The 16,768-nt window shown below is 36.9% G+C and overlaps 2 protein-coding genes across 2 annotated transcripts; one reads left to right on the top strand and one right to left on the bottom strand.

The window, feature by feature from the left end:
- The first annotated feature begins 3,055 nt into the window (after positions 1–3,055).
- Positions 3,056–11,245, top strand: pdlim1 (PDZ and LIM domain 1 (elfin)). The gene is made up of 7 exons (XM_077236994.1): positions 3,056–3,352; positions 4,650–4,801; positions 5,717–5,804; positions 7,557–7,741; positions 8,298–8,443; positions 8,677–8,794; positions 10,520–11,245. The coding sequence occupies exons 1-7, from the start codon at positions 3,260–3,262 to the stop codon at positions 10,704–10,706; spliced, it is 969 nt and encodes a 322-aa protein (XP_077093109.1). The 5' UTR covers positions 3,056–3,259; the 3' UTR covers positions 10,707–11,245.
- Positions 11,246–12,080: 835 nt separating this feature from the next.
- neurog3 (neurogenin 3) lies at positions 12,081–14,719 on the bottom strand. Its single transcript, XM_077236995.1, has 3 exons — positions 14,569–14,719; positions 12,953–13,146; positions 12,081–12,867 (listed from the first exon to the last, which is right to left on the bottom strand). Exon 3 carries the CDS (start codon positions 12,864–12,866, stop codon positions 12,216–12,218), a length of 651 nt encoding a protein of 216 aa, XP_077093110.1. The 5' UTR covers position 12,867; positions 12,953–13,146; positions 14,569–14,719; the 3' UTR covers positions 12,081–12,215.
- Between the last annotated feature and the right edge of the window lie 2,049 nt (positions 14,720–16,768).

Genomic DNA, 16,768 nt, shown 5'->3' on the forward strand with positions numbered 1-16,768 from the left:
GTCACAGCCGTGGGTGGGGGAGTGTGACTGAGAGAGAAGGTGTTAGCAGCTCAAAATGTCACCGTTGGTGACTTAACACGCGATGTGTGACGTCTTCTATATGCTCTCGAGCTTCACCTTTCATTGGTGAACTGAGTCCCACACAATGACATCATAAGACACCTCTCTAGCTGCGCGGCAACAAGGGGCAGAGGGGCCTGACCACAAGATTTAAACTAGGCTACTTCTCATCGACTCGTACTTATAGTTTCAGCAGGTCACATGCTTTACTTCTGCTTTTCAGTAGTTCGCTGACAAAGAGGAACCATGTTAAAAAAGAACAGCTTAGGGAACTAGATATTCTCTATACCGTTGATACAAACACAAAAATTATGATTTTATAAGGCACTAGACACTGTGTCTGCTTCGTGTATTGTAGGTTGTCTACACTCTCTTGAAGACCAAAAAAAACTTACAGAACTCCAGTAATATATTGGTCTCGCGCTAATTGTTGAGTTAGAGCAAAAACACACATAGGCGATTATAATTTAAGAACGAGCAGTGTGTTTGTGGTTATGTCCTTCACGGTGCTATCATCACGGAAAAAAGAAGTGGAAACGAAAACAAGACATTTCAGAACTGTCCGTGTGTTTGAGAGCAAAGGGTTGAGGATGACCTCTGTTGGCCGTGAGTTTACATCACATCTGATCTTATTTATGTATGTATATAGGCAAAATTTCCACTGATAGACACATTTATTAGGCTAGACTAAAACAATTGAATACAATAGCTATTGTAAAATCTGTACAGGCCTATTAAATCCTTCTCAATAAATAGGTCTATATAGCCCTTTATGCATATATACCATATACCGGTCAAAAGTTTGAAAACATTAAGGTTTTTTAATGTTTTATAAAGTCTCTTAATCTCACCAAGGCTTCATTTATTTGATCAAAAAACTGTAATATTGTGAAATATTAGGCTATTACAATTTAAATGATCTGGTTTCTGTTGTAATATATTTTAAAATGTAATTTATTTCTGTGAATGCAAAGCTGAATTTTCAGCAGCCATTATTTCAGTCTTAAGTTTCACATGATCTTCAGATATCATTCTAACATCATTATTAATATAATGTTGAAAACAGTTTTAGCTGTCTATATTGTTTAAAAAAATTGGGGGGGGGGGGGGGGGTCATGATACTCTGACATTCAAAACTTTGGGGTAGGTAAGATTTTTTAAAAGAAAGGAAGAAAAATTAATACTTTTATTTAGCAAAGGTGAATTAAATTGATCAAAAAAGACAGTAAAGACATTTATGAAATTTTTAAATATTACAAAAAGTTCTATTTATAATAAATGCTGTTATTTTAACTTTGTATTCATCAGAAAAGTTTCCACAAAAATAATAAGCAGCAGAACTGTGTTTACTGTTTAGCATTAATAATAATAAAAAATCACATATTTCTGAAGATCATGTGACACTAAAGACTGCAGTGGCTGTTGAAAATTCAGCTTTGCGATCACTGGAATAAATTACACTTTAAAATATATTACAACAGAAACCAGACAATTTAAATTGTAATAATATTTCACAGTATTACTGTTTTTATTTTTGATCAAATAAATGCAGCCTATTTTCTTTTTTGTATTTTACTTAATTTTACATTGCACAATTTCTTATTGCAAGCCATATACAAATGTATGGATTTTATTACAGAATGTGATGACATTTCTATAATAATTAACTTTGTTTTTTATAATTCCTTGTATTAAAATAAAATGAATGTACATTTATATCACTGTACGTTATTAGCCTGGCATTAAAATATATATATTTTTTAAAAGTCAACACAGCTGTGATGAGGTTTCTGATACAGTTTCAATTTGACATCTTTCCTCATAATACATTTCTTCCATTTACCTTTATAGGTAAAACGTTAAGCCAATACATTGCACATTCCTAACCCAGAAATGTGAAGAAGGTCCAAGCGCATTGAATTTGAGGAGGGGACGCATTATAGAAATTAGTCCGTGTGGGCCAAAGATCACATTTTTAAAATCTTCCATTCTGTAGAGTTTAGTTAAGCATACCTGAAAAACTGTTACTGAAAGACTTTCATACTCCTTGATAAAAAGCATGTGAAGCAGGGTTAAACTCTGCAGGAAGGGTGTTAACTAGGCTGTATATTACAGAAACATCCTATCTGAAGTCTTAAGATCATTAAGTTCAGTAAATGAGATCCTAACTGAAATCACCATAGTTACTAAATAGATAAGATAGTCCCCTGGGACCATATTACAGAATCTCTTTCAACCATTTAAATTTTACTTGGAAAATAAAGTAAGAGATCAGCCTCTGGACTACTAACACAGTTTATCTGAAAAAGTGAATACACACACATAATGTAGGCTACTTCAATGTACACTTATTCCTGAACTGGGTAAAGATAAATCAAAGAGTATACACTCCCATAATCTTAAATAATCTTTGCATTTGTTGTGCTTGCATAAACAAACATAATGTATTAAGCTACAATGCCAGCAATTGTCCAAATTAATGTACTAGATGCAATGTATTGAATGTAGAAAGAGTGAGTATTTGTGCTCGGGTTTGGTTACATTTTTGATGACCAGACCTTTGAAAATATCCTCACAAATATTTTGAAATGTTTTTTGAGCATTTGAAATTTCCTCCTCAGTATTTCACTGAGGTATTTCAGTAATTCACTGCAAGGCTCACAAATCATGATGCAACATGTCTTCACTTGTGCTTATGCTGTTTATAACGTTCATAGAACTCTACACACACCTTTGATATAAATCAAACATTATGCTGCTACCGCTTTGCCTGTTTTGTCTGCACTTGCTCCACTTTTGGGGAATGCTGAGAATGTGACCCATAGTCCTGGAAAGCATATTGTGTTTTGAGCGAACAGGAATTGGCCAGGATTTATACTGGATTGGGAGTGGCACATACCAAATCCCAGGATTTGACTCTTCCATACATGGTAAACTCCAATATAAGATGACGTAACGGTACCCCCCCCCCCCCCCCCCCCAAAACAAACATAGGAAACAAGCTCTTATCAGCACAGAGACCTGACATTATTCGCTCACTTCTAAGGAAGCTCCGCCCAGGCACCGTCTCTTCAAACTGAACGCCCTGTCCCGCTACAGTTACACCAAACTACAGACGTTGTAGTGCACTGCACAGTTACAGTGCACCACTTCAAGAATAACTTTACTATCGCCGTCTTGTCTAAGTGTTGGAATTATAATGCCTGTACGGGTTGTTTTACAAGGCCCTGGACCGTGGGGATTCCGTCTGGTCGGAGGGAAAGATTTCGAGCAGCCTCTTACAATCTCGAGGGTAAGACATTAACTTCGGATTTGTTAATAATTTAGCACAGAGAGAAAGTGGCGTTCATAGACACAACTAGGCCAAAATATTGCTTCATAAAACGGATAAACTTTCTCAAGAACGTGCCACGCCTGCAAGCCGCAGCATCCAACCGAAACGCACGTGAACGAGACCGTAACGTGTTTTTAGACTCGAGCGTGGATTAAAACGCCAATGCCATTCTTGTAAAACATGGAAGCCCAAACTAACAAATAATTGAATAACTATATCCGGACACGAAATCAGATGCTTTCTCTAAATAGAACTACTGTAGGCCTACGTGATTCCATATAGTTTCGTATAATGTAGACTGAAGCTGGTTATATATTTCAAAATATTACAAGAATTCGTGGCATAAGTGACGCTAATATGACACTCACGCGCGAGTTTCAAAAGTGTACCTTCAACTGCAACAAGCTGCTTGTCAACTCATTTGCACTCAATGTGTTTTGTTAATTAAAATATTTTACATATAAAGAAATAGTATTACAATTAGCCTATATTCACTTACATTTGAAGAAGCCTCCAGGCAACTTTCTAGAATAATATGTTTTACACAGAGTGGGTCTCCCTATCATGGGCGCTGCAATGTTGAGATCACCTACACCTACGGCTTCATATAGCACTTCCTGTCAGCGATCTATGTAAAAAAAATATATTAAGGCCCGTTCACATCAACAACAATAACTATTACCTTCCAAAAAAAAATCATGATAATGTTCTGTTCATTATAAGCTGGCACTGCAGTCATGTCATTTGCCACATTAAATGCTCCAGCTTTTAAAGCAGAGTGGAATCTGATTGGCTGATTTTTATCAGCTAGAAAAAAAGTTCTGAAAGTGTATACAAATAAATATGAGAGAAACAGACAAAAAGGGTTTCAGCATCAAGTTGCAGATATTATTAAAACAAACCTCATGCATTCAGGCTGATATAAACCACTGGTACTACTGGGATGAATAACTTAAGCTTGTGTCAGCTAAACATAAATAAAAACTTGCTGACTGCTTAAACAACAAAGTGTCTTCTCATAAACAACGTGCACACCCTCACACTTTCTAGAGGAAGTCATCACATAACAAGTGAAAGCTGATCCAAAGTTATTGTGCAAAAATGTTGCAATATTTTCTTTCAGTTTATATTTTGGCATGAAAAATGGCACAATTATTTCAATTTAAAGTAACAAAGGGTGGTTTGTCTGCATTCACTAAAAAGCCTATTTTTCCTTCTAGACAATGATGATGATACTCATTTTTGGATTTTTTAGGTGACCCCAGGAAGTAAAGCGGCTCAGGCTGACCTTTGCATTGGGGACATGATCCTGGCCATAGATGGAGAGTCAACAGAGGGCATGACTCACCTGGAAGCACAGAATAAAATCAAAGCCTGCCTTCAGGAAATGGTGCTTTCCATTGACAGGTGAGGGGAACATGCTGTGTTTTGTCTGAATTACCAAATATATATCATTAGCCATGAGTAATCTTGACTAATAAACCAGGTGTCATTTATTACGAATAGTGGCTGTTGGACAAATTATTTTATTTTTTTACCTTATTTGTAAGTCACTTTGGAAAAGGTATCTCTTAAATGCACGCAGAAAAGGATGATATAACAAAACCTATTTTACAAAAAATACAAATGTACACATTGATTTTTTTTATAAATTCTGCCAGACAATAGATTTAATATTTTGAACCATTAGGGTGCCATTACTCCACTGGTCCATGTATTAAGGTCCTTAGTACAGGTTTTTAGTAAATTTTGTAGAGATCCCCATTAAAAAAAGTTTTGCAACAAAGTTTTTCTGCAAGTGGAGATTTTATAAGTTGGAGATTGGCCATGCACCTTTTAATGGGCTCAACAATGAGGATTTGTATTTGTACAAGAACGTTTCATTAAATGTTACAAAAATCAATAGGTTTTTAATGTGTTATAATAGCTAGAAAGTATAATATAATTCAATGACACCGTGGAAAACAATGGCATACGTTGTAAAATGTTGCTGGGTGTAATCTTCGGCTTGTTTTTACTGAAGTTTTACTGAAAAGACATTCTTACAATTTCGACATATCCTCATCTGTGTCAGTCAGCTAGAAAACGCTACCTTGGTGGCAAGTCAGAATTTGCAACAACATTGTTCAATACATGACAGAAAACCTGATGTGTTTTATGCCTTGCAAACACAATACAAGATTAGTACAATTACATCAACTTGCCCAAAATTCACTCACACTGGTCATCAGGCCATTCTTACTTTTAAGCCTTAATTTTATACTTTTTATTTTAATCAATTATTGATTCACTTTGACACATTTTTTTTATTTTCTTTTTAAGATCAGAGACAAAAATGTGGTCCCCACTGGTCACTGAAGAAGGAAAGCCCAATCCATACAAGATGAATCTGGCAAATACAGATACACAGGTGTGTTTCAGCTCTGCTTAACTGGTAGCTGAGGAATTTTTAAATGGACCCCTGATCATTTTCAATGAGCTTTAAAGCCATTCGTTGTGCTTGAGGCTGTCATACATAACAGGACCGTAGCCGCTAAACAAATAAAGGCACGCCACTTATAGGCTGCCAAAGTGAAGTCATTGTTTATGTCCTAACAAGCCTTATCCATGGAGACCGGTGAGTTTATCAGCCAAAGCCATGACGCAAGAACCCACATCCTGCAGGCTAAGTTGGAAACTTAGGGTCAGAATGTGAGTGATCATAGGAAGTGTGAGTTTGACTACATAGTTTGGGTGTTATAAATGTTTCCTGATTCAAGCAGAGAGCGAAACATAATAAAAAACAACTGCTAAATATGTTGTTAACAGAGGAAACTTTCATAGTGTCATTAAAACCTCAGTTTTTGGCAAAACTTTTCTATGTATGTTTTTTGTTTAATTGTCTTAGTTCACATCAGCTTGGTTAATCTACATTTCTTTAAAAAAAAAAGAAAAAAGTAATGATTGATTCTCAGATATTTTTTCTGGTGTAATAGTTATATATTACTGCATTCCTTATTAAATGATATACCCCCGGTTTCACAGACAAGGCTTAAGCTAGTCCCGGACTAAAATGCATGTTTGAGCTGTTCTAACTGAAAGCAACTTGCACTGACATATCTCAAAATATGTCAGTCATTGTTTTATCTCAAGATGCACACCAGTAATGTTATTTTCCTTTTCTAATTGACTCTTCGCAGGGAATTTGATTGACAGTCGATCTGACCAATCATAACTCGCCATCCGCCAAATCCGCCATTTTTTTCCGATAAACCAGTCAGGAGAGTTTAGGTGGATTAGAACTTGAAAAACGGCGTGAAGGCTACAGATGTCTTTCCGCGGTTAAAACAACATTCCTTCTTATGTTCTTTCATGTTTATTTGATGCTATAAATTAAGTAGAAGGAAGAGATGATCGGTTCACGAGCAGCTTTAAGAGGCTCTATAAATAAGCGATCTGTCATAACACATTAAAGAGCCACAAAACGGTATTTATTGTTCAAATTTCTTTTAAAAAATGACCAAATTTGAAAGTTGAGACTTTGTTTCATATCAAAAGTAGCCTGGTCTGTCCTGTCTTTAAGCGCGTTGTCAGTGTCCTCTGCTCCGCGATGTATATTTCACTGTGTGAGAACATGGTTTGTGGCTTGTCGGACATAGCAACAGTAACTAAAGGGGGCGTGTCTTTGCGAACGGTCAATTGAAATAAGGAGGGCCCTAATGTCTTTGGATTTGTTTCAATCTCTTAAAGGTATAGTTCACACAGAAATTAAAATCTGTTATCATTTACTCACCCTTGTGTAGTTCCAAACCTTTATGACTTTTTCTTCTGTGGAATACAATAGAAGACATTTTTCATGTATTTTTCTGTACATTTTTCATGTGCTTGTATGTAAATTGTAATGTCCTTTTAGCATCTGAGCAAAGAACTACAGTTGGAAATATTCAGTTCAGTTGGCTAATGGCATATTTACAGGAATTATAATGTGTAATGTTCTTATAAATAAATGTAAGGGTAGGGGTAAATGTAAATTCGCACAGTTTTGTACAGACATGAGGGTGTGTAAATGATGCCAGAATTTTCATTTTTGGGTGAATTATGCTTTTAAAGCTACACTTCTCTCCTCTGTTTGCCATGTTTTTAAGATTAGTAGTCTCATAGTTCCTGGTGTCTTTTTCTGTAGGATGTAAAACAAATAGGCTCTGCTCATAACAGGAGTGCTATTCCATTTAATTCTGGCAGTCCCAGGGTGGTCACCAACCTTTACAATAACCCCGCTGGCCTGTATTCCTCTGAGAACATTAAGAGTTTCAACAGCGCAGTGGATGATGTCCAGACTTCTGCTGTCTCCAATGAAGCCAGTAGGAAGTAAGCATGATGCACACCACACTGGCATAGTTGTCACAAAGCCATGTCACAAAGCAACCAACATATTTTTGATCAATTTAATGGGTCGTTGCTGAATAAATAAATAAATAAATATTTTTTTTTACCGTTCTAAACTTTGGAACGGTAGTGTATATTTATTTAAAAATATATATTTAGGTAAGGATTGAGATGTGTACACTCACATGTATTCAGTGTGTAAGGAAAATATGTTATTGGTTTTTACTTGATTAAATTTAAACTTTCTCGAAAATTAGTTTTTCAAAACCATACGAAATCAACATTAATATAAAGTTTTAAGAATTAAGCATGTGTGTTCTGGACTAGGTTTTTAAAAGATATTTGTCTTAATCATGAACACTCTTATAAGTCAACGCAACATTCATTCCAGTTCTGTGCTGTATAAGTATAGCTATTAGAATTTATTGCTGCCAGGGCTGAAACGAGTCAGTTGGGATTGGCTTGAATAACATAATACTATTGAGATAACATTGTTTGTCTTGTGACCGTCATATGTGACCTTCTTCCTGTATTATAGCTCAGATCCCTGTAAACCTGGCCAGCCAAAGCCTGCATTACCTGAAGACTCGGAGGTATACAAAATGCTGCAGGAGAATCAAGAATCCAATGAGCCTCCTCGCCAGTCTGCCTCTTTTAAAGTTCTGCAGGAGATCCTGGAAACTGGTATTATATTTAACGCACTGTGTATACCTTACTACATTGTTACTGAATAAACATGAAGGTGACCAGGCCTTAGCTTCTGTTGACAAAATAGGTATCTGCAATTCTGGTCATTCATAATCATTAGTTTCTAACTCCATGCCTGTGGCCTCAGCTATGAAACACATTTTGCAAATGGCATCAGAATGGCTGGCCTATTAAAAAAAAGCCTAAGCATCTTTGTTTCTTTGTGTCAGGTGATGTAGATAAACCCTCTGGCTTCAGAAGTGTCAAGGCCCCCACCCCAAAAATTGGAGCCTCAGTTGGGAATCCTGAAAAGCTCTCTCTATGTGACAAATGCGGTTCAGGGATTGTGTAAGTTTCACTGTTTTGGTATATCTTTTTAGGAGTTTTAAGGAAATTCATGCTTCCAGGAACAGTTGCAAGTACTTTGTAGTTTCATGTCCAGTGTCACCATCTAGTGGAACATTTTGGAACTGAATCTCTTCATATTATCTATTGGATTTGGATTTCTCCATAATGATCAAGTGGTGTTCACTGCAGAGCCAAATGATTGCCTTGTCCAAATACCTACACTTGCGTCTTTGCACTTGACACCTTGTCTACTTGCATGACGTGTTTCCTCTATTTGGCCCAAGTGTTCAAGCAGGTGTAAAGACTGCAAGTGTTTGTTGAACTTTTGATTACTTGATGGGATAGTCACACTTATAGTGTTGTAAAAAATGCAAGTATACAGTGCTTTTATTTATTATATTTTCAACACTTTGCATTTTAAAATAAACTTCTACATGTCTATTCAGTAGTCGCTATGTAACAATTAAGCCCCTTTCACACAGCGCGGTGATCCCGGGAAATTGCCAGAACACCTTCTGTGTGAACGCAAACACGACCCGGGATTGATCCCGGGATCGATGCTGGGTTGGGGACCTAGTAAAGCCCCTTTCACACAGAGATTCCGGAAAAAACATGGATAAAGTGACCTGGGATTTGACCCGGGGTCGTTTGACTTTGGTTCATTCACACTGCCAGTAATTTTCCGGAATCTGAGATTGCGTTCACACACAACCCGTAAAAATCCTGTAAAGACACGTGACATCAATGTGACATGTAAAGTCTCAGCAGCGTCTATAGTTTGCTTATGAGCTGCGATTTCTCTCTCGAGTAACCACACTTGTGCATTTTTTTTCTCTGATTCGATCATAAACTGGCGCATTACGTACCGTTTCACGCTGGCGAACGATCCCGGCTTCTGCGCCATCATTACGACACGGCATTGATTACAGCTTTTGTTCATACAGCGCGCGTTCCGGGACTGAACACGGCAATGTTACTAGGTCCCCAACCCGGCATAAGTCCCGGGTCGTTTTTGCGTTCACACAGAAGGTGTTCTGCCAATTTCCCGAGATCAACGCGCTGTGTGAAAGGGGCTTTAGAAGCACCACAATTTTAAATTTGTGTCTTCTGATAAAGTGATAAAAACAGTTGCAAAAGGCCTACACATACCATACTTCTCTTTACACTAATAAAATGTTTTACTATCAAATTATATGAATCTAATTCATTTAAAAATTACAGTGGAATATTTTCTTCAAGATTTCGGGGCACACGAGTTCCCGAACATAATGTAAGATGGTATACGCTTAGCCTCGAATACCGCTTTGAAGCAGTATTGATTGTGTGGGTTTAGTGTGCATTAAGGGCACTGCACTTTGGCATTTTTTAAGACATGGGACACTTGCGCTCTTACTTCCTGTTGCGAGCACGCGCTCTCAAGTGGCCAAGACCGCAAGTGTGGGTATGTGGTCATGGCAGATGTCCGGCTCCCCCACTTTGGATGTAATGGGTGGAGCTTTATCTTGTCCAGCTCCACCTCTGTTAGGGTTAGGGATTGGGTCAGGCTAAGGTGTGTCTAGACCTTCACGCTCCACCCATTGCATCCAAAGAAGGGGGGCTGGATGTGAAGCTCCACCCATTGGTTCTGCAGTGAGCAGCCTCTCATAATATTAGGATTTTTTACCAAACATGTTTTCCTATACTGTGACTAACTTTGATCTCTCTCCTTTTGTTTTGGTTTTAAAGAGGAATGATTGTCAAAGTTCGAGATAAGTTTCGCCACCCAGAGTGCTACATTTGCACAGACTGCGGGATCAATCTCAAGCAGAAAGGACACTTTTTTGTTGAGGACAAGATTTACTGCGAGAAACACGCACGTGAACGCGTCACTCCTCCAGAGGGTTATGAGGTTGTCACGGTTTTTCCAAAGTAGAATCTTACCAACATTCGACTTTAAAACTGCACATTCCCTTATGTGGGGTATTCCTTCAGAAATCTGTTACACCTTATTTGGATAGTCTTTCAATGAGGCTGCTTTGTTGGCAGCATGAATGTTTGAAACAACTCTTACATGCTCAGACAGAAGTGCATGGATTTAAATGGACTTTGGCAACAATAATCAGGAAATGTGATTAGACATCACCTGAATATTTGAATATAGGGTCTATCCAGATTAAGTGTTATTGTTTTCATACATTCCAATTTCTAAGTCATTCCATACATGTATCTCTTTGTATAAAATGCTCATATTATTGATGCTAGGGTATCTTAAGACCACTTACTGCATTAGCAGTTTTTCATAAGTTGATCATTGAAATCTATTATGTAATCATGGTCATATTTCTCACACGCATCGGTATGCAAAATCTATTCCCTGTATGTATATTGACTTTTGGATACTCCAATATTTTTTTATGAAATAACTTGTTCAGCCATGGTAGAAAAATAAAATGTTGCATATCCATTGTGAAATTTCTTTGGTTTATTTATTAATATATTTACTTTTTACAGGCTTTTTTGATTAGGAATGTTTATTCATTTGAATCGCGCTGGGCTTTCAATAAAAGCCTTTCTGCAGATGCAGAATTATAGCAGAATAAATGACTGAATATTTGAATGTTGCATTGAAAGCACAAATATTCATACTTCAGTCAGAGTGCAATTTTTGTTTCAGCAGCTGTAAGAAATATCAAAATTGAACCTAATCACAATTACTCAGTTCTTGCAAGAATATACTAATTGAAACACAGGGTTATTTAAAACGGCATATGGATAGGGAAAAACACACACCAAGCATAATGATAAAAAGGCTTGTTTATGAAAATAAATTAGATAAAATAAATTTAGAGACATTGAATGTGCCTGGAGTTTTTTTTTACTTCAGAAATTAAGGTTTCATTTGTAGGCCTATTTAGCGGGGATATTTTAATGTTTTTTTCCACTGGAGATATTGCACTGTCTCCCCGAGTGTGAGCACCTGTTGCTCTGGGAAAACTCAGCTGGTGTAGAGCGCATGCGCAAAGCCCTGTCAGTAAAATTAAAACACGCAAACTTGCTTCACGAAACACTAAAGCATTTTATATGAATTTATTTATACTAGATTGTACAATTTATATTCTACAAAAGCACTCGAAAGAAAAAAATATAACTTTTTGTTTATTTGCTTGAATTAAAAAAGTATTAAGGAAATATCAGAAACAATATTTACAACATTGATTTGTCTGTCATCGTCATAGACATATAAATGGAAGCATGCAATAAAACGTTTGAATAATTCAAATGATAAAATCATTATGTTGTGGTTTTTTCAGGCATAAACGAAAAGTAAAATTAATACACATATGAGCTGCCCTGAAACGTGTCATACTCGTGGTCCTAATAGCAATGGTGAACTTTTGCCAGATTTGTTTTGCTACTCGCAGATTAGAAGTTCCTCAACAAATCAAAATGTCAAATTGTCCTGAAAATTGCAGTTAAATTCCTCTAGCAGCAAATCAGTGTAGTAGCATTGGGTTTCTTGCCAATTTGATGATGAGTTTGTGGAGTGCCACTTGGACGCGCACGAGCTTGATGCGCTGTAACGCGCTTCCAAGCTAGCGCTTGGCACCGTGAGGTTCCCCTGATCCCGAACGTGATATGAAATTTGTCGAACGTGGTCTGCAATTCTCAGTGTTTCTGACAATGCCCAAATGTAGTTGTGCGCGAATCTCAACGTCTCAATTTTAGTCATTTTCGCGTCATCTGGAAAAGTTGGAAGCACGCTTCTCAGAGTATCCAGAGCGGAGTTCAGCTTATGCATGCGGTGCCTTTCTCTATCGTTTGCCTTCCCTCTGCGATTCCCACGTTGTCTGCTTGCTGATTTAACTGGCATCTTTTTCTTCATTCTTTTATTTATTGTATTCTCTTCGCTGGAGGTAGATGAGCATTCTTTATTCGCTGTGTCTGTGTTGCCAAGCTCACATTCTCTGTTGTATTTAATTTGTTGACCTTTGGTAATGTCTGTGGATCCAGACTTGAGATCTAATGCAGAACTCCGGTTAGATGTAAAGGTCCCATTCCTTCCTCCCGAAGCGCCCGTTGATTTTGGAGTCATTCTGTAAACATAAAACACAACTGGACATCCTTGGTTCAAGGTCTCGAATAACAATCTAAGAAACCTGTCATACTTTAAATGCGTACCTGTTGCAGACTGGCTCGGTGAAGTTCCGTGAGGGCAGAGGTTCCGTGAGGGTGTTGGTCTAAAGCACTGCGAGTCCTGTCTATCAGTGAGCGACATGCAGTCTCTTTATTCATTCCCTTAATATATAAATCAAGAGGACAATAGAGGGTGATGCGCCCATTCGTCATTTACGTCCCTTTATCCTGTCTGCGCTCTAGGACAAACAAATGAAGTCAAGTGGCCAATCAGAACTGAGACGGTCTTTTCCAAAAATGTACATTCATAGTTTCAGAAATAAACTAAGAGAGGATTTTAAAACAGGATAGAAAATGTCAGGTGAAGTTTTCTATAGTTTTCTGTCATTTTCTATCTTAGACATTTTTCTCGTTTATATTAAAAATCATAATTTCACCACGCGAAACAGCCTACTGCAAATATATAGTGGCATGCAAGCCTTTTTTCCCACAATGAATGCTATATCGTCACGATTGAGTTAATAATGACACTGAATACGCATTTAGTGTTCTCAAACACCAGCTTATGGAATGGTATAAAAAGTTAATGGATCTGGAGCAGGAATAGCAGGAGCACTTGGTAACCTTCTCACTGCGTTAACATAGAAACCATGTAGGTAATATGAACATACGTGCCTCGGTGACTTTTTAGTGGCACTTTTAACAAGTCATTTTTAATAATCAGAGCTGAAAATAATTACTGATAAACGATATTATTTTAGTGTAATAGCCTTTGTGCGCCTTCTGGTGATATCCCTGTGCGTAAATTGTGTTGTAGTGCGCAAAACCCTGGGAAATTTATATTTAAGCGAGGAAAATGTGGAATAACGCGTGTCTATGTGTAGTAGCAGTTCCTTTGTGCAATGAAAACACAGACAATTATGCACAACAAAATTTGCAACGAAAATAAAATGCGTGCGCACTGATGTCTCCAAATGGAGTCCGTTATTAGGTACATTAAGTGCGCGTCGTAAATATAGTCACAGTTGCAAACAAGACTTTCAACATGGTCGGATGGCACGAGTTTACACTTGGCCCCAAGTCTTGATAAATCTTAATTTATTGGAGAGACCAAGAGCCCTGTGATGGGCGCAAAATATTTACCGTGGTTCCCAAGTGTCCACAAAGCCACTCATAGCCAGTCTAACTAAATATGTATTTTGGAAGACATCTGATAACCATATGCTTTCAATAAAATGGACAAATAAAGCAAGGAGATAGGGAATGTTGTCGTGCTGTTGTAAAGTCCTCGAAATAATCCAAAGTAAACCAAATATTACCGCTTTACAAATAACTTTTGATGCCAGACCCATATTGGGACATCGCGGGACAGGTGTGGGTTTGTGACTGTCAGATTTGTCATCCGATTTTTATCAGTGCAGAGTAATATCTTGCTTGTTATGCAAAGTATGGGCAAACATAGGCGACCTGTTGCTGTGGAAATCATAGATATCGCATAGAACATGATTTAACAAAAAATGCGCCCTATACTGAAGAGCAGGTGATACCTGGCCTCGCTCTCTTGATTGATAGGCTACTTCTTCAACTGCAGCACTTTACAATCTGTTGTAGTTGTTTATGAAACGAAATCTATTTCTTATTATTTTAACAAACAGAAGTACCAGGTGGGGCTTTATTTTCATCCCCAGCCTTTGTTTGAAGGGCATCTGAAGAAGGCAATCAAGGACCAAAACTCGCTGACCAGCTTTTTGCCATCCATTTGTCCCAAACTGGCAGAAAAGCTATTTAATTCTTCTCTCTTGTTCAGACGCGGAAAAGGCTGCACATAAAGAAGAAAAGGAAACTTCACTGAGAAGACAAAAACAACAACTTAAAAACATTTAATTACAACCCGGATGCCATATGTACACCTCTTGTTAAAACTCAAACAATGTCAACTCTTTTGTGTGGTAAAACGCGCACCTTTGGAGACGTGTGCGCTTTTGGAACGGTGTGCGCATCGAGACCAGAAAGATCTTGAGTACACTTCTTGGAAGAAGTAATGCAGTTTTAATGTGCTTTTGAGCTTTCTTTTAGAGTCCACCCATTGTGCTAAAACGCATATGCTTGTTATGACCGAATACACCAATTATAATTGAATAGGCAAGAGCTTCTTGCTAAAACCATTTGGTTTGAGCAATCGGGGGTCACCCTCAATAATTAAGCTTTGGTGCTGCTGTGAATGCGTGGGTTCAACTGCAGCTTTTCTCCAAATTGTACCCACATTCAGCACAGACTTGAATCGAATTTATCTTACTATTGCTATAACTTGCCAAGTTTTGGGGGAAATACATTTTCCATTGGCATGATGAAAATAGACTAAAATTATATATTTTAAAAAAAGTAAATAAATACATATTAAGAGTTGTAAATAATTTTGGAAAACTATGAACTCCACTGCTCTACTATTTCCAATATCCATGTGTAGCTGTATAGATTAGTTAAAATCTTTATTTTCGTTAAAAGCAAATTTAAGATTTTTTTGTTTGTGCACTTTTATGTCACATTGGTTAAATTAGCAGAATTTCAACTTTGTTGTAAAGCTTTCTTAGAAACGTTCACCTTACTTTCGTTATTTCGATATACTTTTTCAAATGCATTTAATTAATAGGCCTATATTTTTGTTGTGTTTTCCCAGACTTACAATCTTTTCCTAGCCTAAGGTTTATTTATGGTTACCAATATTTTAAGCCCCACAGAATACATTTAATTTATTCCATCTTTACCAAGAAATCTGATATAATGAAGAAAAATGTGATATTGTTGAAGAAGTATTGTTTTATTTGGTCGAATATTTTTACTTTAGACAAAAACTTAACCAACCCACACCCTTAAACCAATGCAACAACAACAAAACAAAACAAAAACTTAGACTAATCCATCCGTTTGTTTTCTAATCTTGTCCAATAAACCTTCACTGTAAAAAAAAAAATGCTGTCTGAAATTTTTGAGTACAATCCACTTGGATGTTTAAGCCATATTAACTTACACTAGGCCTACATAAAACTGACCTGAAAAAATTAGTTGAATCTTGTTGCTATAACATAAAAATATTTCAAAATTGCTTACCTTATTTTGACGAGTTAGAGCGATGTAAAAACATATGTTGCCATAACTTATTGATCATATATTTTTTTTTACAGTGTGGCATTATTACGAATATTGTTGGCTTCTTGACAATTGCTTTGTTCCTCTCATGTAAGTCGCGTTGGATAGAAGCGTCTGCTAAATACATGAATACATGTACATTTATGTACCTTACTCTAAATAGGTAAACAAAAACAGACACACAAATAGGCCTAAGCATTTGCAAAAAAAAGTCGTTAGGCTACATATTGTAGTTAAAAAAAGCCTTAGCCTATGAGAACTGTACTGAATTAAATCTGTCACTTTCTTCAGTGTAGCCTGACGAACTGTAATAAATGTAAATTACCATTTACTAATATGAACCACCTATTAACTCAGTTGAAAAAAAGTTAAACAATACAAGGTAGAAACATTTGACCAAATTCCCCAGTATGTCTTTTAAAAACATAAATAGCGCCATCAAGTGACCATTTAAAGCACTGCATGTGCATGAAACTATATAAAACCAACACAAAAGTTTGCCACTGTCGCTTTTGTCGCCTTTGTCTGTTGGCTTGCTTAGTTGGGGACACTTAATATTCAACAATATTATTGATCTGCCTGGATTCACACCATTAGCCTATGAGAACTGAACTGAGTTGGACGATGACATCACTGTTTTCTCCAGAGCGGCTATAAATTAACGAAATTAATAATGAACAAAATACAACATAAATGAACCATCACTGAACTTAA

This window comes from Siphateles boraxobius, unplaced genomic scaffold, assembly GCF_051911475.1.
Source record: "Siphateles boraxobius isolate OS27281-9 unplaced genomic scaffold, OSU_SipBor_1 20, whole genome shotgun sequence".
NCBI classification, from domain to species: domain Eukaryota; kingdom Metazoa; phylum Chordata; class Actinopteri; order Cypriniformes; family Leuciscidae; genus Siphateles; species Siphateles boraxobius.

Bases quoted from the DNA above. Each gene is read 5' to 3' on its own strand.
- pdlim1 (XM_077236994.1), top strand. From the start codon at position 3,260: ATGCCTGTACGGGTTGTTTTACAAGGCCCTGGACCGTGGGGATTCCGT. The intron at 4,802-5,716 runs GTGAGGGGAACA...TTTCTTTTTAAG, and splicing joins ATGGTGCTTTCCATTGACAG to ATCAGAGACAAAAATGTGGT. The intron at 8,444-8,676 runs GTATTATATTTA...TCTTTGTGTCAG, and splicing joins GCAGGAGATCCTGGAAACTG to GTGATGTAGATAAACCCTCT.
- neurog3 (XM_077236995.1), bottom strand. From the start codon at position 12,866: ATGACTCCAAAATCAACGGGCGCTTCGGGAGGAAGGAATGGGACCTTT.